Source organism: Chionomys nivalis, chromosome 4 (genome assembly GCF_950005125.1).
Source record: "Chionomys nivalis chromosome 4, mChiNiv1.1, whole genome shotgun sequence".
Classification (NCBI taxonomy): domain Eukaryota; kingdom Metazoa; phylum Chordata; class Mammalia; order Rodentia; family Cricetidae; genus Chionomys; species Chionomys nivalis.
In genome coordinates, this window is record NC_080089.1 from 32,174,770 (window position 1) to 32,199,238 (window position 24,469).

The window sequence follows — 24,469 nt, forward strand, 5'->3', positions numbered from 1 at the left end:
CAAGTAACTAGCTTGCTCTCCTTGGTTCACCTTCCTACCAACTCTGCCCCTGGCTCAGTTGTATTTATTTGAGGTATCACTTGAAGGATAAAATTAATCATGTGCTATTTGGTGCTGCCACAGACAGGGACACTATTTGCTGGGCTTTTGACTGCTGCCCTAGTGCCAGAGGCTGCCTGGAGACCGCCTCTTCTGCTTCCCTCGCTTGACCACACCTCCAGTTTCAGGAGGCAGCTCTATTAGGAGCATTATGGTCTCTGCATCCTCTTTAGCCCCGGAGCGGAGGATTCCCGCAGGTAGTAGCTGGAAAGAGCCCACGGACCTTCAGAGAAGCTTGCTTCATTCCTCGCCCATCTCTCTGGCAAAGTCGTAAGTGAGGGCTGAGTTTCGGTTGAAAACTTTCATCCCATTTTTCCTCTCCTCCCCCTATATTTTATGAATTAAAGGGTAAATTGGGAAAGTTTTAAGAAACAACAGGTTTCTCTTCCTTTCTTAAAAACCTCTTTCCCTATTTACCTACTCCATTGTTTAAGAATATTTTTCAAAATTACTTCCCAACCTCATTAGACAAGCTCAAAATCAAGACTCTTGTCACCCCCGCCCCCAAAGGCAAAACCACTCACGTTGTAAATACTTGCAAATGACACTTCACAAACGTGAACGTCCTTTGCAGACCCTTCCGGAGAAATAAAACTGCACTTAGAAACGTGCTTTTATTTTTTCCTTCTTGGTGAAAGTCTACTGTTTTGCCTTTCCTGCCCAGCGATCTAATGAATGACTTTCACGGGGAAGGGGGGGGGGGGGGTAAATCGCTCTCCATTAGGACCTTCTGAAGGCAAGCCAGCCTATTGGGTCATTTCTTCTACCTTGTGACTTACGTCCTGCAAAAGCCCAACAATTCTTGCAGACCCTGTAGGTCGGTAGTTTTAGGGGTGTCTGCAGGTTAGAGGGGTCTTCTTCCTTGCACTGGGGGCTTGGGCCTCAGCTACTGAGGGAGGCTGGAGTTGGGACAGCAATTCCACTTTCCAAGTGTCTTCTTGTTACTCTAAGAATGTCTGCTATAACCTTTCAAAGCAGACTTTGCTGCGAGGGGACTGTCCAAAGATCTGGGTGGCGCGAGATCATGATATTCCATTGTAAAGCTCCCCCTCCCCCCCTTTTTTTTTTGGTTTCATCGCAAAGCTATTTTCCTTCTGACTTTGTATTGCGGCACGGAACTGGGTGGGAAACAACAGGAAATTCAGATCCCGAAAAGTACCTCTGGCCGCTCCGTTTGATTTGTAAAATTACTGACACTTTTAACTCTTTCATCAACTGGGGTCTGGATTACTTCAACACCTTTTTAATCTAGCGAGAAACCCCTTTGGTTTGGCAGGCTCCGGATCACGCAGGGCGGGCTGGGTGGTCTCTATTCCTCTTTTACCTGCTGTTCCCAGAACCCAGGCCAGAGAGAGCTGTAAGGGGTTAATTCGCGAGAAGTACTTTGAAGATGAAAAGGTCTTTTCATGTGTTAACTATTCTAGCTATTAATATTAATATTAGAGGAAACGCACCGCTTTGCTTTTCCACAGCTTCTATACTTACCAATCGGTAGTGGAATAACAAACTGCAGGCAGCAGCCACGCCGCATCTTCTGTCTTGGAGCTGCTGCTGGGGACTCGAAACGCGTGTCTGATTACCAAGGGGCTCTTCGTTTCACAGGGCACCTTACACCCAGGTGCTGGTTGCCAGAGGTGCCAGGGAGCCTAGAGCAGAGTGGGGCAATCCCCTAGCATCTGGCAGGGTGACCTTGGAGTCTTTTCTGAGTCCAGACTTCCAATTGCCTATTCAAATTCCTAAGAATGATAGAGTTCAAAGACCAGGAGGGTCAGAGCTGAAATTTGGAAGGAGTTAAGCGGGTAAGTGCTTGGATCCCATGCTAGGCAGCGTTTGTAACGGAGGAGAGGTTACTGAATGAACATAGCCTGCTTTATTGCCTTTAAAATGCAAGTGATTACTGATGCCCCACCTAGCTTACAAAGAGGGCAGTCTATAAGTAAGGAGTATAGATCTTTGAAAATAAAAGAGCCAACAGGGTCAGAGTAGTTTGATGAAATATTGGAAGACATTGGGTATGTGGGTACAGGTTCCAAGGGGAAGGCTGGACTAAGGCAAACAGATGTGGTGGGGACAGGTCCTGGGCACAGATTTCTGCCTGTGATCACAGACAGCCTCAGTGTGTGGGCAAATTTCTCACCCTTAACTATGGTTCTGCTGAACCTGATGAAAAAAATTTTTTTAAGTAATAGACAGTTTCATACATTTCTATAAAGAAATGTAGCCAGCCTCATCGCCTTCTTCCTTTCCTTAGGGAATACATCACAACACCAACACCCTTGTGCTTTTCCTGTCTTCTTTTTAGGTGTGGATCTTGTAACTTTATTTCTTGGTGAACAGACACACAGTCCCTGGCAATGATCATTTTCTAATTGCCTGTTTAATTCCTCAGGGGCTCACATCAAGTAGCAGAAGAGATGGGTATGTGCCAAAAGTTGGTGCTTGCTCCCTCCCTTCCTTCGTCCGCCCCCTTCTGTCCCCTCCTTCTTGCCTCCCTATTTCTGCTTCATGGGAATTTTAAAGCATTTAGTATATGAGTGACACTAATATTTGAAGCATCAATTTAATGGCATTTAAGGCAACAATTGTTTCTTTAATCCCGGGGAAACTCCTGTGTGAGATCCTCCTTGGCCTCCTTAACTCTACTGAGACTGTAGCTTCACAGGACTCCTTTTAACAACTCCTTCATTGGAGGAGCTTTAGTTCACCTAGTGGGGTGCAATTGGATTTGAGGTGCTCTACATGGGCCTCTTCCTTTAAATCACCGGGGTGAGCTCTTGATGGGACCAGATCAGAATCAAGGAAATGAGAACCCAGGGCTGGGTCTCCAATCACAGGAAGCAGAAACTCCAAGATACACAAAAGCCGCAAGGGTTTTGCAAGATATCTGGGAGGGTATTGGGGATCAGGCCTATTTTCCAAAGATGAATTTGTAAATTAATTACCCCTTGCTGAGAAGACACTGACTCTGGAGAAAACTGCAGGTCTGGAATGCCTGAGTGAGCCATCCATCCCAGCATGGTCTCTGCGCCTTGCTTCTGCTCTGTGTCCTGCCTTGTTTAGAGAGGACTGCAGAATATATCCATGAACATACTTTCAATTTTATATAATTTATTTTAGAAAGCAATATTTTGCTGGGAAAAGTTGAAAATAAAAGACAATACAATTTTAAGTGGTGTGACACAGTCTACGAATGTTTTCTGAATTCTAGAGACACCAAACAAAACAGTGTCTCCAGCAGAGTTGGGGAGAGGGAAGGATGTTTGAGATCATGTTTTTCCTCCTTATAGCAGAAAATTGTGAATTTGATGGCCCCATGGTGTAGGTGTGGTTCCTAAACCTCCAGGGGAAGCTGGGCCATCACTTCTTTGTGGGAGTAAGGCAGGTAATTTTCAGTGCCAACCAGGAGTCTACCCTTCATGGGGAAATATGATTTTCTATTTTGTTGACTTTTTAAAAAAAATAAATCTAGAAGCAAGAAAGTGCAAAAACAGTTCAAAGAGCTTTTAAAAGTCTGTGAGTCTTAACAATCGGGACAAGTCAGTCTTCAAAATCATCTTTCAGTGCCTCTGGGTCTTTAAAGGACTCCTGTTAGTGTGGAGGGGTCTGTTGCCATTCTGGTCCCCTATAGGAAGATCTTCCTACATTCCCTGTCCTGGAATCCTGAGGGCTTCAGTTTCTTGAGGTTATCAGAGGCTAAAGAACTATCCTGTTTCTTGGGCAGACTGAGGCCTTGGCCATCATTTGGCGAGGAGACTCAGCCCCTCTCTTGTGCATTTCTTTCTGGCCAGGTGTGCCTTGCACCTATGGTGTGCAGCCTTGTGCTTACTCTCAGCAGAAGTCTTTGCTTCTATTGCCCAGGTGACTCTGCTTCCTAAGTACCCATCTTAGTAGACATGCTCCAAAGGGTACTCAGGTGAGTCCTGCAGTGATACTGAGTGAGGTCCTGAGACCGGTAGCATCATCTTCACATGGCTGTGGTAGAGCCTGGAGCTGCTTTGTAACCAGAACTGTGCGATTCAGTTCATGTGCACTTCGTAGTTTAGGTGCCCCGGCCTCAAATCAAAAGCAACAGCTACAAAAATGGAAGTCCAGAGAAACAGGTACCTTTGCAATGCTTTCCAGAGCAGCCAACTAGCTTTCCTGTGTTGATACTAGTTAGTATAAGTGTTACTACACACACACACACATTCAACTCAGGAAGCGGCTGCAGTAGTTCATGGTTTGCGTGTTTGTGTGACAGCAGCTATGGTCTTTCCACAAGCTCTGTTGAGCTGTAAGAATATGCTTGCTTCTTGGTTGTATGCATAACAATGGTGCCCTGTGCCTAGCACTCTGGGGAAACTGTAGCTCTTTCCTCATGCAAAACTTCTTGACTAAGGATATTCAGTCTGTGATCCTAAATGGGATTAAGTTTTTGGATGACTTAAATGTCATTTAATTTATTTAGATTTAGATGATGAGGTTCTAGGTCTCTACTCCCCCTCTTTCTTTATCGCCTTCCTTTTTTTTTTTTCTCCAAACAAGGTCTCAGTGCTCAGTGACTTGCCTGAAACTCACAGAGATCTGCCTGCCTCTGCATTCTGGGATTAAAGATATGCACCACTACATCTACTTTAAATAAGTAACCTCTGCTACCTCAATCTGTAAAAGTAGTACTAATATAATAATTATACTAAAACTCATCTTTCTTACGAACAGTAAATGCCAGGTACTGCTGATGACATAGCAATAAAATAATTTATTGACCATTTTAAGTATTATAAGAATGCAGCTAAATATTTTCCTTTTGTATATCCCTCCTCAGCAATTCAAAGGGTTGTATCCTTATCTTCATTTTATAGTTGAAGAAACTCAGACGGCTAGGTTAAAAAGTCCTGTCACGATGGCACACGCAGCATGGAGAGCCAAGTCCACCCACAGTCTGTAGCTCCAAAGCTCTTGACACCTCAGTTCTTTGGCCTTAGTTTATTGAAATGAGATGATTTGATTCATTTTTCTTTCCAAGTCCAAAATTCACTGGCTCTGCGAAACCTCTCTTAGTCATAGAGCGCCAGCAAGCTGTTTAGCATTACACTGGGAAATTGGAACCTTAGAATTTGGGCAATAAAACAAATAAAACCCCACCATGCAAATCACAATTAGACATAGTCCAAGAAGTTGCTTGCCAGATTTGAGAGATCCATGTCGGCTGGTGTCTTTCAATTCCGTTTTAAAACTATCCAGTCCCCTGTCCTTCCCCGTCTTCCTATTTATGACCTCTCTTGTTTGTTGAGGTCTTCTGACCACGAGCAAGAACCCGATTTAAATTCTAGATTGCAAATGCAGGCCACATGCTATGGGTTAAAAAGAAATTACTTAAGATTCCAGGGTCTTGAAGAATTTCTTTAGCAGCAAGCATTGAGGAAGAGTTGACATTTTGTCTTACAATTCTTCTTTGGGTTTGGCTCGGCCAAGGATTTGTTTGACCCTGACCTCTAAGACATCCCTTGTTGAGAAGAAGAAGGGTTTAACATTATTCTTCTAGATTCATTCCTCTTTTTGATTTCCATGCTTGAAGTCTAAAACGGTCTTAGTTTAATCAGCTGTCAGCCCCTAACTTGGTCACAGTGCTGCAGTGCATCTGAAGGCCTATTGTGTTCGATTGTTGCTTTTCAGGGTCCTTCATGGGATGGAAGAACAATATCATCAGTGCGCTTTTCTTACCACCGAGGTTGGTCCTTATGACATGCCCTATGTGCTAACTGCGCGACTCGAAGGTGTAGATTGTCAGTTTCTGATGTGTTTCAGCGACGACAGTTGTCACTGTCCTAGTTGAGTTTGGAGGCTATCAGAGCTCAGCAGAACCTTTGTGTCTGTTCTTGACTGTTCATTCTGACAGCGTGATGGCTAAGGGCTTTTTCTCTCCAGGATGAAAGACAAAGTCATCTATGAAGCTAGGAAATCCTTATTTCCTAGCTCTATAATATACTAGAGTAAAATCGTTGTTAAAGGTACTTTCTTTTTAAACTGTATATTTATGAGTGTGAGAGAGGCAGCTGCCTGCAGAGGATAGTGGAGGGCCTCAGACTCCTTGGGGATGAAAGGCAGGAGGTTGTGAGGTGCCCAAAGTAGGTGCTGAACACAGGTCCTCTGTGGCACGTGTATTAACTCTTAACCACTGAGATATCTCCCCAGCTCTCTTCAGCCATCTTTTAGCCCTCTCTAGAAGACATCAGTGACCTATGTCCCCAGGAAGAGCAAAAGACTATATTCTTATAAAGTCATAATGGCATGAGCTCATTTTAGTATCATAAGGAGGATTGGTCATACACATTCATGTAGGACTTGACAATGCTAGGCTTAATTAGAAATGTCAGAGGCAGAAGAATAAGAGGTGGGCACGCGTCATTTTATTTAAGAAGGGTCTAGGGACAGTCGCCAGTGAAGCTGGAGAGAAAGAAGACACGCTGATTACGAGGTCATCATTGCTGCCTCAGAACTTTGTAAAGGAGTGGGTGACTGCTGACGGAGCGGGCAACACGCAGAAGTCAGAGCATGGCCTTTATCGGCCAGTGCCACCATTTAAAGGATACTTACCACTGGGAGCCTGCAGTCCATACTGAAGAGAGTGAGGCTCCTTCTGTCTTAGTGAGGCAGAAGGACTGCCCTCAGTTCTAACCATTCATTCACATTCAGTCTGTCTCTCAGTGGTCCCAGCTTTCCGAAGGCTGCCACCCTTTAACACAGTTCCTCAAGTTGTGGTAACCCCCAACCATGAACGTATTTTTGTTGCTACTTCATAACTATCATTTTGCTACTGTTGTGAATCATAATGTAGATATCTGTGTTTTTTGATGGTCTTAGTTGACCCCTGCGCAAAGGTCATCTGACTCTTTAAAGGAGTCGTAACCCACAGGTTAAGAAACTGCTGCTTTACAGCAACGTTTCCTAAGAGCATGGTAAGGAATGCTCCATTATTTAATATGAGCTCTCTTAAAGCATTTCCTTTGTAGCTTTGTTACACTAGCAGAAGAAGAAGATACCTTCCAAACAGACTGGAGAAATGCCATGAGCCATGTGTGGGAACTGGGATATGATGGAGGAAGACAGACAAAATAGTGTGGTACATTAGGTAGATTGGTGACAAACATTGCATTAGTTGTAGATAACATTTTAAACTATCCGTTGATTGTATTCTTATGATCGATCCCTTCTCTGTTGTATTTAGGAAGCCCAAGTTCACTGTTACAAGTGGACACCTTCCATAACACATAATGACAAAGTTTTGTCCTAAGAGATCTGTGTCCTTCTGGGTATGTTCTGGCACATTCCTTGGCCGAGTCAGCAAGCAGGTACCATGACTGGCATGGTCTCTCAGGCAACTCTGGACTCTAGGAGGGAAGGTGGTGGGGCACCATGCTTTTTCCCATTTTAGTGTCAATTATAAGAGGACAATCAGGGTGACCACAGAGCTCAGGACATGTTTATATGGCATAGTCAGACCTCTGTTTTCATCCAACTAGCTAAACATGGAGAATATTCACGAAAAAAATTGCACCATTTTGAACATGTATAAGACTTCTTTTTCTTGTCAATATTGGCTAGCCTGGGCTGCATAGAAGCTCCTGGCCAGTCTGAACTATACAAAAAGACCCAGTCTTTAAAAAATGATATTTTGGCAGTAACAATACAGTTGTGGCTAATTATATATTATGGAATGCAGAATATTTGTAAGTATTTACAGTCTTAAACTTCAGGAGATAGAGTAACACTTCCGGACAGAAAAATGCCCACAGCATTGTGCCAAATATCATTGAGAAAAGCTGATTAGAACAGCAAATTAAGACTATAGCATGGAGGTGACTGGATGGTGGGACTGCAGGTTTTGTTTGTTTTACCAGTTGAGTTATTTTTCCTACATTTAGGTACTTATTTGTTGATGAAGAAAACACAGAGCAGTTCAAAAGAGGCCCCTTGTCAAACAAACATAAAAATGGCAGTTGATTTCTACACATACATAATGAGAACAAAAGACATCTTTTAAATTCTGGTTTTCAAAAGTCAAAGTATTTAGCATTCAGAAATGGCAAAATAGTCCGGCATTCAGAAAAAAAAAATCTTTTTAAAAAAGTCACCAATTTTAAGATTTTTCTATTGTGAATTTAAAATATGTTAAAGAAGACTGATTTCAGAATGTGCGGGTTTTTAAAAACATTTGCAATAAATGCATGCCATCACGTTAACCATTTGGAGAGATTTTTTTTATTTGCTTTGAAATATTCGTTCACTCTGTAGCCCATGATGGCCATGAACTCATGTTCCTGCCTCCCTCTTCTGAGCGCCAGAATCGTAAGTGCATACCACTATACCTGGGATGTAGAAAAAAATAATCACGTGTGGTTTATTAGGACATTTGTTTAAAGGCATAGGTTTCCTTTACGGGCAGATCGTTTAAATGAAAGGTCCTTGACTGATGTCTCATTGCCCACTGATGGAATCAAGCAGGACAGAGTTGTGTGAACTGGATTCAGCCCTGACCAAGACTTATCTTTTCAGAGTTCCCATTCTTCTCTTCCTTTGCCCACACTCATCTCTGTTGCCTGCTAATCTCTTGGCTTTGTGTTTCACTGGCACTGGACCTAGGTGAGAAGGGGTGTGGGCTTGCAGGTCCTGGCAGGGTTCCAAGGCTCCTGGACCAGGTGGAAGTCGAAAAAGCCACATACTTTGCAAAGACAAAAAAACTCTCTCGGAGTGAATGAAAAGCTAGTTTTCAAGGAGAGCACTGGACATTTCCATAGGCCAAACTGTTGGCTGGTTTCCTCTACCGAGAGCTTACCTGCTCCCTAGGCTCCAGGATGAAGAAGGCAGAGATGCAAAGGGAAAGGAAGAAGCCCTAGGGCCAACTCTAACTGGGCAGCGGACAGGGTGGTCTGGACTTCCTCCTCATCTAAAAGGGATTAACAGGAACCAAAGGCTGTGTGCAGGTTTTCTCTAATCCGCAGCATTTATTTGCATGTCAGTCACGTGGCAAGACTCTGCAGGAACCCAGGGAGAGATTAAGTTCTGCTCTGGGGAGCTTGAATTCTAGTGAGGTAGAGCCTGAGAGGGAAGAAAGGCTGAGTGCAGAGGTGCGTTGCTTGCATAGGACACTGGGAATAGGTTTCTTCCATATGGTGACTTGAAATAGTGATGTGACCATAGCGAAACAGATTTTGCTTAGAGATGGACATGGGGCACACTCATTTCTGGTCTATGCAGAGCCTCCAATTTATAAAACAGGTGCAATCACATCTGACCCATCTCTTTCATTCTTAGGCAGAGAATTGTTTACCCACCCACCCGCCCAGCCACCTACTCAGTCATGGATTTAAAAACATTTGATTTTCTGTCATGCAAAATGAAAAAAAAAAGGCATCATGCCTACCTTCAACCGGTTCAGGAAGGAGCGGGGGAGATAAATAGAAACAGATGTTGGTGGAGCCCAGCGATAAGTGCAGACAATAGGAAGATAACACGCTGGTGACTGTCGGAAGGGAGTAGCTCGCTCCTGCTGGGGTGAAGAGTGGCTGAGTGAGGGGTGGGGGCACAGGGTCTGACACAGACCTGGAGGCCTCAGGAGATGTGGGACTCACAGTTCTGGAATAACCGGAGGACAGAGGGCTTTTCCAGAAACATGGCGACGGAAGAAGTGCAGCAGAAGGGGAAACTGAGGTAGGCAGTGGAAGGCTTTGGAGGCTACAGCAGGGCTCTGTGGGGGATGGAAGGTTGGGAGAATGGCTTAGCAGTCTCACTTTGGAAGCACCCGTTCTGCTGATTACTCAATGCTATCTAGTTCTGTTGAGGAAAAATGAATTTAGCTGTGCATGGCCTACTGTTCCCATACATTCCCATCACCCCTGCACCGAGACAAGGCTCAGGGCTGCTTCTCAGCTGCACAGTAAGGCTTAAAATCACACAGTTGTTTTCTATTTAGGTAATACACATGTGCAAAACCAAGACAAAATGTTCAAGTCCGGTTGATGTTCAAGAAGTTGTCATGTGGGAGGGAGTTCCTGTTGGCCAAAAAGCCAAGGGGGGAAAGAACTCACACACCCACAGACACACAGACACACATACACACACACACACACACCCCTTTTGAATCTTCAGAAAGGGTTAGGTCTCCAGCAGCTGTTCTCTGTCACAATCTACAAGCTGGAAAAGGGGCAGGTTCTTTTTTTCTTTCTCCAAAAAAATAATAAAGCAGCAATCGCTTTCTGTCTCAGAGTTATTTCCTGCGATGAGAGCCCTTGAGATCCCTGGCAACTCCTTCTTTCTAGTTTCCTCCCTGGGCAAAGGGCTTTTCCCCAAGGGAAGTGTCATTCATGCTGTGGAGAGGATGGTCCAGCACAGAACGCAGCAGATGTTCCGCCAGAGGTTCCCTCCCTCCCTCCGTCCACTGGAAGAGAAAACATGTTTCCACTGGTCCTTGTTCCAAGTGTGTTGCTATGAAGGGGAGTGCTGTCTGGCTGGCAGACAGAATCTCTTGTTGTCTTGGAGCTGGGCTCTGGCACAGGGCTGCCAGTTTGCAAAGTTCTTTCTCTTGTGAATGTGGAAGTAAACTGGACATTCAGAAGGGTGGCGGCCCATTGCTGCTGAGGGAGTCTAACTGATTCACAGGATCGCGCGGTGGCATCTCCCTCTGCGGTCGTCCATGACTCCCTATTCCATGTGCCCCACAGAACCAACCACTGCTTATATTTTCCGTATTTTTTTGGCAAACTACCGATCACACTATGATAGAGTTACATGTGAATTTGTCTTCTCCACTTCTGAAGCCACAGGCTCCAGCCTCTGCCTTTCTCAGCCCTCTGCTCCCTGTTAGAAGCCAGGGGCCAGGAGGTCAGGAATCTGTATTTGTTTACTAGCGTGTCTCAAGGGCCCAGCACATTGCTTCATAGGAGGCATAGAGTAACTATTGAAGGAATAAATAGATTCCTAATAGAGCCTGCCGTAGAGCTATGAGAGGGAGGATAGGCCTGCAGGGACACCAGAAGGTCGAATGGCTCCCGTGAAGTAGCATTTCTTCATTCCTGGATGTTTCCAGTACAAAGGTACAAGTCATCCTGCAGGACCCTGGAGGGTTGGCCGGCTTTTCTTCAGGGACTTTCATCGTGATAAGCCCTTTGCCGTGTGGCATGGTCAATGCAGTTTTTGGGTCTCATCCCTGTAGAGATCTGTACGTTTTGAAGGTGCTTTGTTAAGAGCTTTAATGTTAATTTTCAGATGAAAACAAAAACAAAAACCAACAAGAGGGAATGCTTCAGAGAGGGAGTGGCCGTCCAGTATCTGGACACTATCATCCCACACCAGGTTGGGACAGGCCCATGGGGATCCATGTTGTCTGTATCTGATTCTCAGTCTGACATGGAGCTGCTCACTAATTTTAGGAAAAGCACTGAATGGGCCAGAGGTGACAGACAGGTAAAAACAATGTCTTTGGAACGGCCATCCTGGATCTTTTTCAGTCATTCAGCGTCTCTTCTGAGGAGCTCTTCCTGGGTCCATCAGCTGCAGCGGAAACAAGGATGAACTCTTACGTAGCGTGCCTAACCCAGCGACCTAGAACTCTTACTTAACTTATTTTTAACAGACTGATTTTTGTTTGTTTCTTTGGTTTTGGCTAATGTTATTTGGATTATTTTGTATTTTGAGGAGGTAGGACATCTTTTTAAATTTATTAATTAGCTTATTTTTCGGTGTCTTTTACATCATGCATCTTGATCCCATTCATTTCCCCACCTTTCGCATTCGTTCTCTGCCACTGCATACTCCCCAAATAAAAAAAAATTAAGACAAAAATAGGAAATAAAAATTAAAAAGGGAAAAACTTAAAAAAAAACTCGTCATGGAAACTGTGGTGTGACACAGTGAGTCACGCCGTGAACCCCTTTGTCCTTGTGTCTTTACTCCCAGGTATTCATTGCAGAGTCAGTGGTCTGGTGAGAGGCCTCTGGTTCCTACTGCCCTCTCAACGCTGGGCCCTCGCTAGACCCCCCTTCCTGAATATTCTGTTGTTGCCCTGTGTTGTGGAGATTCTGCAGCATTGGGTCCGCAGGTCAGGTGCTCCAGCACAACACAGATGACGGGGATGATGGGGCGGGCCAAGCCATCACACTGGATCTGGGCCTGGGCAGCTATAGGGTTGGTCAGCCAGATGAGAAATGGGGACAGCTCTCCCGTGCTCAAGACTTCAGGGCTGACTCACTCACACCTGCTCCCACAGGGCTGGCTCTCCTCTGCTGCCCTGGTGAGGTGTAGGGCCTGCTCTTCTAAGTGTTGCCGCTGGTGGGGGGTCAGGGCTAGTTCTCCCACTCTTATGACCACAGGGGCAGCTCTCACACCTCCTCAGGCCTTGATGGGCAGGCCGGAGGGATTCATTCCCCCAACCCATGCCACCACAAGACAGATGTGAGGTGGGGAGAGCGCCCCCATTCTCACAGCCTCAGGGCTGGCTAACCCACACCTGCGCTAACAGAGTTGACTCTCTTTTGCTGGTGCAGGGACTGCTCTCCGGAGGGCTGCAGCTGCTGGGGTCACGGAGAGCTCTCAGGCTTTTATGAGCACAGGACTAGCTCTTTCACTTGCCCCAGGCATTGCTGGGGCCTAGGGATGGGAAGGAAGAGGAGGGAAGACATCTCAATAAGGTATATGACTTCAAAACAAAATCCCACAGCTCTAGGTTAAGTTCTGCCTTATAAGCTCAAATTTCTCACCCAACGGATGCTGTGGCTCGGTTGGTCAAGCCATTGGCGAGCAGAATTGCATATTGCCAAGTTCGGACTCCAATATCTGTGAAAGTGGGTATGCGTTGCCTATTAGGCACTATTAAGAGAGTGAATTGGAATTGCGATTGAACATAAAAGCCATCTCTGAACTTTCTGTGTTTTCTTGAAATAGGTTGATTGATTTGAGCATACACAGGAATGAAGGGGCAAGGGCAGACAGGAACTGGAGAGCAGCTAGGATGAAATGTCACTTCCCAACAATAGGAATTTGGCCTCTGAACGATAGGCCTCGGAATGTAATCTTCTCAATCATTCAAGAGAGGCATATTTTCATGTGTAGTATTGAATTTATGAAAGTGCGTGAACTTTTGCACTCTGGAGAGCACTCAACTCAACAGAAATGTTTGATATATCAATGATTTTCTTGATGACCGGCAGCTCGTTGGAAAAATCCCTCTAAGTTAGAACATTCCAGAACATTCTTCTCATTCAGGCCTCCAATGCAGATAATAGCTCTCAGCAAGAAGGATTTTTCTAGCCCTTCTCTTGATATCAAATAAATTTGTCCAGCCTGTTTTATGAGCTTCTGCCTGTCTCTGTGCCTGGGGCTGGAGGCTCCTTGTGGAAGCATTTTCCTTTTCTGTTCTCTAATGCAGCCTCTGTAAATGCTTCTATCAATAATTTATTTACTCCATATGGAATTCCTGCTGTGTGCCAGATCTGGGTGGAGTTGGGGACATGTGAAACATTCAGGGAGATCTTATTTTAAAAGACACACAAGACTTGGTTCCTGTCCAGAAATCCAGTCAAAGGGATCTTTTTTTAAAAAGACCCTGTCACTCTCTGCAGCACACAGATATGATCTGTGACCCATGCTGGCTGATTGCGGCTAGGGTCTGTCCCACCCTGTCCTTCTGAATCTTGTTTACTTTTCAGCCTCACAAAGAAGCGAACAAGTTGGCTCCTGGGGGAGATGCTGGGATCTAAGATTTGGATGCCTTGCGGGGGTTAATGTCCCTACGCCCATGCATAGCCAGAGGTTCATTCAATCTTTTCTTCTGCACAGGTGTGGAGCACAGAATGAGCTACTATGTGGATTCCGCCGTGGGCAGCACCACCACATTCTCCACCTCACGTCCTGCAATGCTGGTGAGTGATGAGCTCTTCCCCGCCTCCTTCCCTGACCTGCCCAGTCTCTACACATTTCTTCCCACCACTGGAGACTTGCAGAAGCCAGGGATTCAACTCTGGACTTCTTGGGGGAGTTGTAATCTGAGGTTCTCTACGTTTTACACGAATATAAAGGAGAAATTCAGAACTCCAGGATCTGGTGGAGGTAGCTTCAGGGGACGTGACTCCTCCTAAGGAGATATCGCATGATGCCTAGACACATGCTGCGCCGCCCAGTTTTGGGACATGCTCCTGTCACTTGTTAGGAGAGGCCAGGGATATAGCTAAGTTCCCATGGTACTTACAACAGCTTCACAGCAAAGATACTAAGCTCTTAAGTCAGGTGTCCTTCACTCGAAGATGCTGGTTCTCACATTTGAGGGTGGATCATCTTATGTGTCCAGACTGCTTGAAGCTGCTGTGGTTTGCTTGTAAACCATTGCTTGAAAACCAAGACAATGTCTTTATTCCAGGGGGTTCCACTTACCAGCTGTATCAAGAGACAAATAAGCAATATTTTCTAGTTCTGAAATATGACCAGGTAGCCGAGTCTTGAATTTTGAACTAGAAGTCACATTAACATTCTTTGGTCCCTTGCTGTCCTAGACACATACTTGAAGCAATCTTAGTCCTGGTTGTCAAAGCTCTGTAGATCTCAAGTAGCGACCCACTGATGTTCTCTGCCTTAGGGCCAGTCTGTCAAAAGCATGAGTCTTCTGGCTTGTTAGGTCAGCTCCTCGGGGGGAAACTGTAAAGAAGGATGTGATGTCACAGCCAGGAGGTAAAGAAACAACACTTTTGGAAGCTGTCTGGCTTTTGTGTGGGAGAGGTTCAGCTTCCAGGTACTTACATGGGTGGTGTGCGGGACCCTTTCATCTGATGGAGGAAGTGCTCTTTCCTGTTATGCTATTCTGGCTAGCCCTCATGGGCTCTGGAAGTTCCTCCAGTGCTGGTTTGTTAGTCCTCTCATGCGTCATCCTTCTTCCCATGCCACCCTGCTGGCCTACCTGGAGAAGGGCAACCACGAGGGAGCTAAACAGTTAGAGTTTCAACTAAACATGACCTCGATTGTGACCATCTTCCTGAAAAGGAGGATGTGTGGAGGAGGCTGTCAGGAATTACTGACCTTATTTGGGGATCATGTGGCCAGGCTACTAAGAAGCACCCCGAGCATAGAAAGCAGGGGTAATAACTGCCCGCTCACCTCTTCTCGGAGCTGCAGGTTTTGAGACACATAGCAAAATGCCCAGGGCCAAGAGTGGGCACCCTCTGGACTGTACCACATGGAATGTACTGGTGCCCAAGAGGTTAGGTGAAATTGACATTTAGAATTTCTTTTGATAAGACTCTATGTTTAGGAGACATCTCTATTTGTTTGAGGGTGGAGTGACCATGTGGAAAAGTCCCTACTCTTTCACCATAATTCAACCGTACTTTATTTTTAAATATAAATATGATGTCTTTATTTTCTAAATTACAACAATCTCAGAAATTGTCCTACAAAATTGTAAAAACACAAGCCTGTAAATGTATTATATCAGTGAACTCTAGGCTGGTGAGATGGTTCAGTGGGTAGAGTTAGGTTTCCAGAACCCATATAAAGATGGTAGAAAAACTGACTTCATAACGCTGTTCTCTTGCCTCCACACATGCCTCCACACTACCTCCACACATGCCTCCACACGTACCTCTGTACATGCCTCCACACATGCCTTCATACATGCCTTCATAAATACCTCTACACATGCCTCCACATATGCCTCCACACATGCTTCCACATCCACACATGCCTCCATACATGCCTCCACACATGCCTCCATACATGCCTCCATACATGCCTCCATACATGCCTCCACACATGTCTCCATACATGCCTCCACACATGCCTCCACACATGCCTCCACACATGCCTCCACACATGCCTCCACACATGCCTCCACACACGCCTCCACACGTACCTCCACACACGCCTCCACACATGCCTCCACACATGCCTCTACATGTGACTCCACATCCACACATTCCTCCAACATACCTCCAACATGCCTCCTGCACACGTGCCTCTGTACGCACCTCCATATGTACCTCTACATGTGCTTGCACACATGCTCCACACACATCACACTTACTTTAAAATATATCTAAGTTTTGTAACCTGTCTTGCCTTTGTCTGACAGCTGTTGTGTTATGTAGAGTAAAGCAATACCTAGTTCTGACGATTGCACCTGAGCTGCAAGCATGCTAGGGAAGTCTCCTGCTTCCCAGGGTTACACCTCCAGTCAGTCCTCTTTTTAATTAAAATAAAATCTGACACAGGATCTCCTTAATCTTCCCATATGACTCTTAAATTCTCTGTAGCCTAGGCAGACCTTGAACTTGTGATCATCCAGTCTCACCCTATTGTATCACTGGAATTACGTGTCTCTGGCACCCAGTCTGGCCTCATTTGTATATTCTATTTTTCCTCCCATTGTGATTGATTGATTAACAGACCACACACATACACCTCTCTCCATCACACACACACGCACACATACACATGCACACACACCTCTCTCTTTCTCTCTCACACACCACACACACACACTCTCACACACACGCACACACACACATGCACATACACCTCTCTCTCTCTCTCACACACACACACACACCACACCTCCTTGCTTCTGTCTTCAGATACTCTGGCTAGCAGAAGGGGAACCCAGTTTCCTCTTTCCTCTTGCCTTATTTATAGCTGGTATTAAGTGGAACTTGTGATCCCAGAGCAGGCAGCTGTGGAATGCCCCTGGACTATATTTCTTTTTTTTTCTGCTAAAACACAATTCTCGAGACTGTGTAATTTGTAAACAAACACATAAGCAACAACAACCAAAGACGTTCATTAGGTTCTGTTCTAGGATTGGATAAGTCACAGAATATGGGATGGGTCTCTACTGAAGACACTTTTACTGAAGTGCAAAGACAATGGAGTTACCTGAGGCGTGAGAGCATGCGTGAAGAGGGTGGATGAGCATGAGAGAGTGAGGGCGGGAAGCTGCTGGAGCTCAGCAGATTCTCAGCAGGAATCTGCTCCTACAGTGAAAGGAGAGCTGGGCCTTTGTTGTCCAGGCAACATCAGTGGGTCCACGCTAGCGCTTAAACTCTTACTTGGTTTTAGAGAATAGTTCAAATGAGAGCAGGCTCGCGGATGATTGCTGCGGAAAATACTTGAGCACTGGAGGCAGAAGGGCCTCGTAGGTTAGTCCTTAAGCAGCGATGGTGAGCAAACTATTAATGCTCTAAACCACACCAGTCTTGCCTACAAAACGGGCGACTATAACCTACCATGAAGGTCACAGTGCTTCTTCTCTGGGGACTCTCTTAGCCAATGCCTCCCTGAAGATGAGCTCAATTAATTCCATTTTTGTATCATTTCCCCATGTCTCTTCTTTCTGTTTTGGGTTCTTAAGTTGTGTTAAGAAGATTCTTGGTGGGGGAGGGAGTAATAGAGACGATTTTTACAGGGGTGTTGTCAGAACAAGATGGAGCTACTGGGGTACAGGTGGCGACATTCTTGTTGGGAAATCTTGCTTCATGCTCCCCTGAATGAGAAAGAGCCCTCTTGCCGCCAGATCAAAATTTTCTTGTCATAGGTTGGTGGTTTACAGCCCCATTGGGTAATCAGACCTGCTTCTCTTATCTAGAGTAGCTGGGTTTAATTGGGCCTCCTTAGGCAGAAATTCTGTTCTTAGCGGCGGCTCTGGCTGTGGATAGCCTGCCTGCCACTCTTGCTTCGGGAGTCCAGTTTTGAGTGGGTTCATGAAATAATCATGTCTCCAGGCTGTTTGTGCAGCCACCATGCTTGCTACTGTGAAGCCATTCTAGGTACCACCCCAGCTCTGCGGAACTCATGCAGCATTGGAGTTAGTGATTTGTTTAGGAAAGTGTGAACACTCAAAAGAAAGTCAGAATCACAATAGAAACCATAAAATGTGTTTTCCCTTTTTCTTGTTGTTTGGGGGTAATGATGGCTCTATGACTGATGAAATTATGGAAGTATAATAGAGTGCATATATATGTATATGTTTATCTATGTATTTACCCATCTCCCACCTTTCTAGCATCTTAGAGAACAGGGCTTTTTTTTTTTTTTTTTTTTTTAACTATTAGGGTCAGTCAGTATAAACTAGATAATTTCAGAGTCAGGACACACACTGGATGGTACAACATCAGAAAATAAAGACCCTGCGTGGTTAACTGAATTGCCTAACTTTTTACTGCCACAAAGCATAGATATGACCCATATCTCTTTTAAAATCTGTTTTTGTTTCTATTACTAAATTTATGAGACCAGGAAATTTATAAAGATAGAGTTACTGCTACAGTTCTGGAAGTTAAGACGATTCAAGATCAAGCCATTGATAGGTTCTGGGTCTTGTAATATCTCAGGCTCTCCTTCCAAGATGGTGCCTCATTGCTGCGTCTTCTGAAGGGGATGAATGCTCTGTTCCCACATGGCCGAGGGGTGGGAGGAAATGAACTACTTCCTCAAGCCCCTTTGCAAGGGGTCTTTCACCGTCAGTGAGGTGCCCCCCACGACTGTCACCTCCTTTTCACGTTATCACATTGGTGAATGAGTCTCAGAAATAGGTTTGGGGGAACACATTCAACCATAGAAAGTTCTTGCTATTGTATTCAATTTTTGAGGCAGGGTCTGGAACTCACTTTCGAGACCAAACTGGCCTCAAACTGGCCTTCACCTCCTGAGTGCTGTTATTTAAGACGTGTGTTCTACTCATTTTTTCAAAAAGATAACTTAGCAGCATATGAAAACTTAGAACCAACTTTCATGTATCCACATACCTTGCTTATGAGAAGCTGACCTCCCCTGATCTAGGAAGGTCTCAGAACTCCATTATACAGACTGCTGAGAAAACTGCAAAGCTGCATTCTACCCCAAGGCTCCACGTCAGCATTACCACGTGATTCATATCATGGGGTACCTGCAAATGTCATCCCGTCGGGGTGTGAGAACAAGTTTAAGGGATTCTGGCGGAGTGAGTCGCGACTTAGAGATTCCAGTAGTTCATAACAGAGCAAATGACTTTCATCTTACTTCAAAATCCTCAATAAGACAGTAATATCTTCAGCCTCTCAGGGCATTTTCATGATCCAGGCCATCCATGCCGCTTGGCTGGGTCTCAGTGAGAGTCTGATATGAGTGGAGAGGCCCGTGTGTTGTTGGCTGGCACGAAGATTCCCAGGGGCCTGCAGGGAAGCCTAAAGCCATGTGAAGAACTCACTAGACACTGTCTTCCTGGGCCCTCCCTCCTGCTTCTTTTTCTTTCTCAGAAACCTGCAGAGGGTCAAGCCTGCCCTTTCCCCAGGGCCCAAGCCTATCACCCTCATTGTTTTAAAAAGAATTTCCTGGCCTTGAGTCTAAAATTAAAATTGCCCCTTGGGACTTTGCTATTTTGTATGTTCCTGCCTCTCCTGGTGGCCATACCACCCTTTTGTCCCTCCTCCTTCACAGTCACACTCAGGAGAGCTCAGAGGACTTTGGCTATGCCTCCCTTCCCACCTCTCAGCAGGACAAGTGTGCCCAAGAATCAGCTCTTGTCCCTGTGCCCTTCTGAGGCCAAACACAGCCTGATCGGAATTCGTCCTTAGCATTGCCAGAAGAGTTCTAGCTGACATGCTTGTCAGTCAGGGTAAGGCAATGCTGCCTCACGCTGCATCTCCCAAGGCTGAGAGACCTCAGAATCTAGTAGAAGTCTGTGCTGGTGCAAGGCAGTGTTTTATAATCTACACCACATGAGAGCCCGGTAGCTGCTCGACCTCAGGAACTGCCTAAGCTTTATTTTCTCCTCTCTTCGGAATAGTGGGTCATCTGGGAGGAAAACACTGAACTTGACTCTGGGAAGCATGAGGACACAGTGTGAACGTGACAGGGACACTGTAGTGAACTCACATTCTGACTCTGGCAACTTTTGACCGAATAGGCTTTCTCCTCTTGTTGCATGGAGCTGTTGATCTGATGAAGTTACAAGGTCAGTTACAAGGTCAGGAGCGGGAATGTATTCAGGTCAGCAAAATGGAGAGTTTGAGTTGGCAAGGAACTTGCAGATCGGCAAGCTATCCTCCTCCGGAAGCAAAAGCTTAGGGAGGTCAAGTGACAGGTCAGAGGTTATGGAGCTCTGTGGCAGTGGAACAGGACTTACACACAAGCTTCCTGCGTTATAGGCCTCTGTGTTCCTGGTAGAGGGTATGAGTGTCTGTGACATTCCCAGAACATGATACAGTTATCCTAGATGACAAATCACAAAGTCCATCCTGCCCAGTGCTGACTCCACTCTAATTCTGGACTGAAAAACATCTTGAAGTGTTTTTTTTTTTTTTTTTTTTTTTTTTTTTTTTTTTGTGCCTTCAATGTTTATGGCTTGAGGCTAAACCCTGGGCCTCAGTTGTCAACCGAAGGACAGGCAGTGTTTCTATACAGACGCAAGGAAAGGAGAGGGAGGAGGGAGTTAATAGACAAACACCTGCAACCTGAAGGCTGCTTGGTTGAAGCTGGAGAGGTGCTGGGAAAAGAAATCACACACTATCACAGATACACTGACTCCAGATGTTTGTGATTTGATAGTATAAAAATATTCCCTGAGTCCCTCTTCCAATTTGGGGAAACTTACAGGACTATGAACAACTAGAATGGCTTTGGGATGTAGCAAGACTAGAAGGGGAGGGGAAATGGTGGCTCTGGAGACATAGCTGCCTGCAGTGCAGAAGGAACAGTAGCTGCAAAGTTGCCAGACCTGACCCTGACGCATGGCCAGAGCAGCAAGAGGGACGGCACAGACAAGATAGCCTTTCCCCATTAGAAGAGGGGACGCGGTCCTCTGAGGAAACGGCTAGGACATTTAGCCAGTCCTTTGAGCAGAACAGTGGCAAAGCTGTGTCTGGTCTCCTGGCTCTCAGAATTAGGTAGGAGAGATGTTTGGGTTGCAGGTTCCTGGATGTTCTCCCATAATGCTTTTCATGCAACAATGTTTGCTGAATTGTTCTTCACACCGTAAAGAGAGAGAGAGCATAGCGGAGACTTCAAGGGCCTGTTACTCATTGGCTACATGGTTCCCACTCTTTCTTAGTGGATACTTAGTTACCACCGGTGCTGGCCACCACATCTGTAGACACTGTTTTTCCTTCTATACCATCGACTTCGTTTTTATACCCTTATTTCTCCTGTCATTACAGACCTGTGAATCTGAACTATCCCCCCCAGATTCATAGTTTAGAGGCTTGGCTCCCCAGCTTGTGTTATGATTTTGAGAGCCATTGCACCTTCAGGAGGTGGGGCCTGAATGACACAAGAAGTCACAAGGCGTGGCCCTGAAACATCCCTGTTCCAGCCTAGGTTCTTCTTGGTCAGCTGCTGTGGAACAAGTTACCACCTCACACTACCATGACACAGACTGAGAGGCTTGACTTGGTCTTCCCTGGCATGGTGGACTGAGGTTTTGTGGACTTTCAAGGTCGAGTAAACTTTTCTTCCCTTAAGTCATGTCTGCCAGGCATTTTTGTACAGCGACAAGAAAAGCAACAGCCACAAGAACTGTCTTTTATCATTTTCCCTTTTGCTTCACCTGCCAATTTCCTTGAATCTGTGCTCAAACCACGCTCTTTACACAATAGGCTCTAGCTTCATTCTTTCCTGTCTGAAGAAACTTCTCTACCAAGTTGCCCTGCCATTCCTCTACTTGAACAGGACCCAAAGTGACACTGTCTTCCACACTCCTTACACATTCCACACAGCTCACTGATTTCACTGGACCAGAGCAAGCCCTCGGTGTATCTTAGATTTCTTTTTCTTTTTTCTTTCATTGCCTCATTCAAAAAAAATCATGCTGATTCTTCTTTTAGCATACCATTTGACTGTTTCCACCTTCACCTCTGTGGTGACATGCATGTAAGTCTTTCTTCATAACTGGATTAGGCAAGATTAATGAGGCTTCAGGGGGGGTGGGTACTCGAAGTCAGCAATTAATCTGAAGACTATTTTAAATAAAATTTAACAAAACCACAATTGAGGTAAAAGTGCATTATGGAAATAAACATTTAGTTTAAAGAATTCGAAAATAAAATGATGTCTGGGTCAATAACACAGATTTGTGTTCTTGCCTCAGCTCCCTGTGTAGCTTGACAAGGTCCTTAATGACCGTGTAACCTCTTTTTATTCTACTGCCCAATCCATCCTACGTAACACCATCAAGTGAATCTCTCTAGAGTGTGTTGAGTTAATAAGTCACATACACAACCCCCTTCTGGTGTGCATGGCTTACTTCTAGCTCGGCTCTAATCTTCCATGCTTACCCCATTGCAGGACACCCAAGATCATGTTTTTCTCCAAGGTTTGTTCCCACCAACTAATAGTCTCCAGCTTTCTCTGACCCGCCCAAGCCTCTTTTCATTCCTCCTTCTGAAGTTGTGGTCTGTCTTGAACTGTAGGCCTGCCATCTTCTTCACTCTTTGATTGCTTGACCGTTCAGTGCCATCAATCCACAGTTCTCTTCTTTTTTTTATTTTTTTATTTTTTATTGTTTATTTATTTATTAAAGATTTCTGCCTTCTCCCCGCCACCACCTCCCATTTCCCTCCCCTCTTCTTAGTCCGCTTTCTTTAGAAATTCTTCTCTGCTACTTTCCCTTTCCCCTACAAACGGGTCCTTAGTTTTGCTACACCCTCTCGCTAGAACTTCCTGTTTGCTTTTCTGTGTGCTCCTACTGAGTGACAATGCTTGTCCTGGGGGGGACGAACCCCATGTCTACTCACACTAGATAGATATCTCATGACGGAGGAGAGTACGGACACTACCAAGGTCCATCTTGGTGAACCAATGAGTGTCATTGGGGTTACTTACAGGAGTATGGGTGAGGGCTTACTTACAGGAGCAGAAATGACTCAAAGGCAGCTGCATCACCAAGGCCCACCCCAGCAGGCGTGACAGCTCACAGAATCTGGGCACCTCGAGCATGCTCCAAATTCTGCAAGCAGCTAAGGAGGTTGGAGCATGCCTTCTAAGTGACTCAGTTGCTCTTCCAGGGAGTTTGGCTGGTTTCTACTTCTTCCAGGCAGCTGGTCTGGTCTCAGAGTATTCTTTGCGGCTCAGCTTTGCTTCTCAGAGAAGTTCTCGCAGTTTTAATTGCTTACTGTGTCAGGAAGGGGCCTCGGGAATCTGGTCAGTTTCAGGGACCCCCTGAAACTAATTTGAGTAGTTTAACCTTCCTGCTTTAGGAGCTTCCCTGAAGAATGAAATGTTTAATCTAGGAGAAAACCATTAGGTGGCAGCTCCTAAGGGCGTGGTTCATCTCACAGTCCTGTTATACTTTTAGCAGCCCACATAATACTTGGCATAGCCTAAGTGTACCCGACATATTAGTTGTGTGACATCACCTTGGCATAATTCATCAAGCACTTACTATGGAATATACACATATATATTATGGAATTAGCTTTACCGAGACAGAGTCTTGCTCTGTAGCATAGGTTGGGCTAAAACTAGTCATTCTCCTGCCTCAGTCTCCCAAATAGGGACAGTACAAATAAGTGTCACCATGGCTGGCTTCTAACAATCAGTTTTGAGCCGCACAACTTCGTGTTGTATATGTAGAAGATGAGACACCTGGAAACCAACCAGACCAGGGTTAGATTTCCATCTCCATCATTTTATAAGCAAGAGCGGCCTATGCCAATCTGCTTTCCTCCTCCACGTGACAGTTTGCTCTTCTGTAAGATGCAGATAAGGGTGCTAGCTTTACACGGTGGTGGTGGGGATCCAAAGTGGCCACCCTCATAGGATGTGTAGCGTGCCAGCTGTCGCTGGCAGGTGTGTGGTGCACGTCAGTTCCTTTCAGCAACCTTTGGGGATGAGCAAGTGAGAAACTGCCAGATGCTTCTCTTCGGACTGTGGCAGAGATGGGTGGTGTTGCTCAAACATCTCACCGATGCTTCTCCATTTGCAACCAAGAAAGGAAGGCGCATGTGAAGAACCTTTCCATGCAGCAACTTAGTTGAGGTGGTTCCCTTTAAACAATGAGATAGGGCTGCACCACCCAGATTTCGGACCCACTAATACCCTGCTTCTTTCTCCTTGACTGGGACAGTTTCATAATGAATGGAAGCTGTTGATGTGGTTCCGTTGAGTAATAAGGTCATTCTTCTACTCTATGAAATGGCTAGCAAGTAGATTCGTGAAATGTCTAATAACAGGCAGGTGTTTAGAATACAGAACTGTGTAACAGGCTTCTCAGAAGCGTGTGCCAGCAGAGGTACTTGCGGTTAGTGGCAGACCCCTACCTCTCGCTCTGAAAAACAGAGTCCCCGGCTTGATGGCAGGCAGTCACAGAGGGAACGTGTCTGAAAAACAGTTTTTTTCTTTTTTTCTGTTTTGGTTCCCTATGTATGTAGGTGGGGTGTGT

General features: G+C 45.4%; 1 protein-coding gene across 1 annotated transcript in view; it reads left to right on the forward strand.

Annotated features, from left to right (window-relative positions):
• The first annotated feature begins 295 nt into the window (after positions 1-295).
• Ets1 (ETS proto-oncogene 1, transcription factor) overlaps positions 296-24,469 on the forward strand; it is a 121,451-nt gene continuing 97,277 nt past the window's right edge. The window contains exons 1-2 of the mRNA XM_057768246.1: positions 296-369; positions 13,912-13,994. Coding sequence (XP_057624229.1) covers positions 13,926-13,994 — 69 coding nt within the window. The 5' untranslated portion in view covers positions 296-369; positions 13,912-13,925. The remainder of the gene's footprint in view (positions 370-13,911; positions 13,995-24,469) is intronic.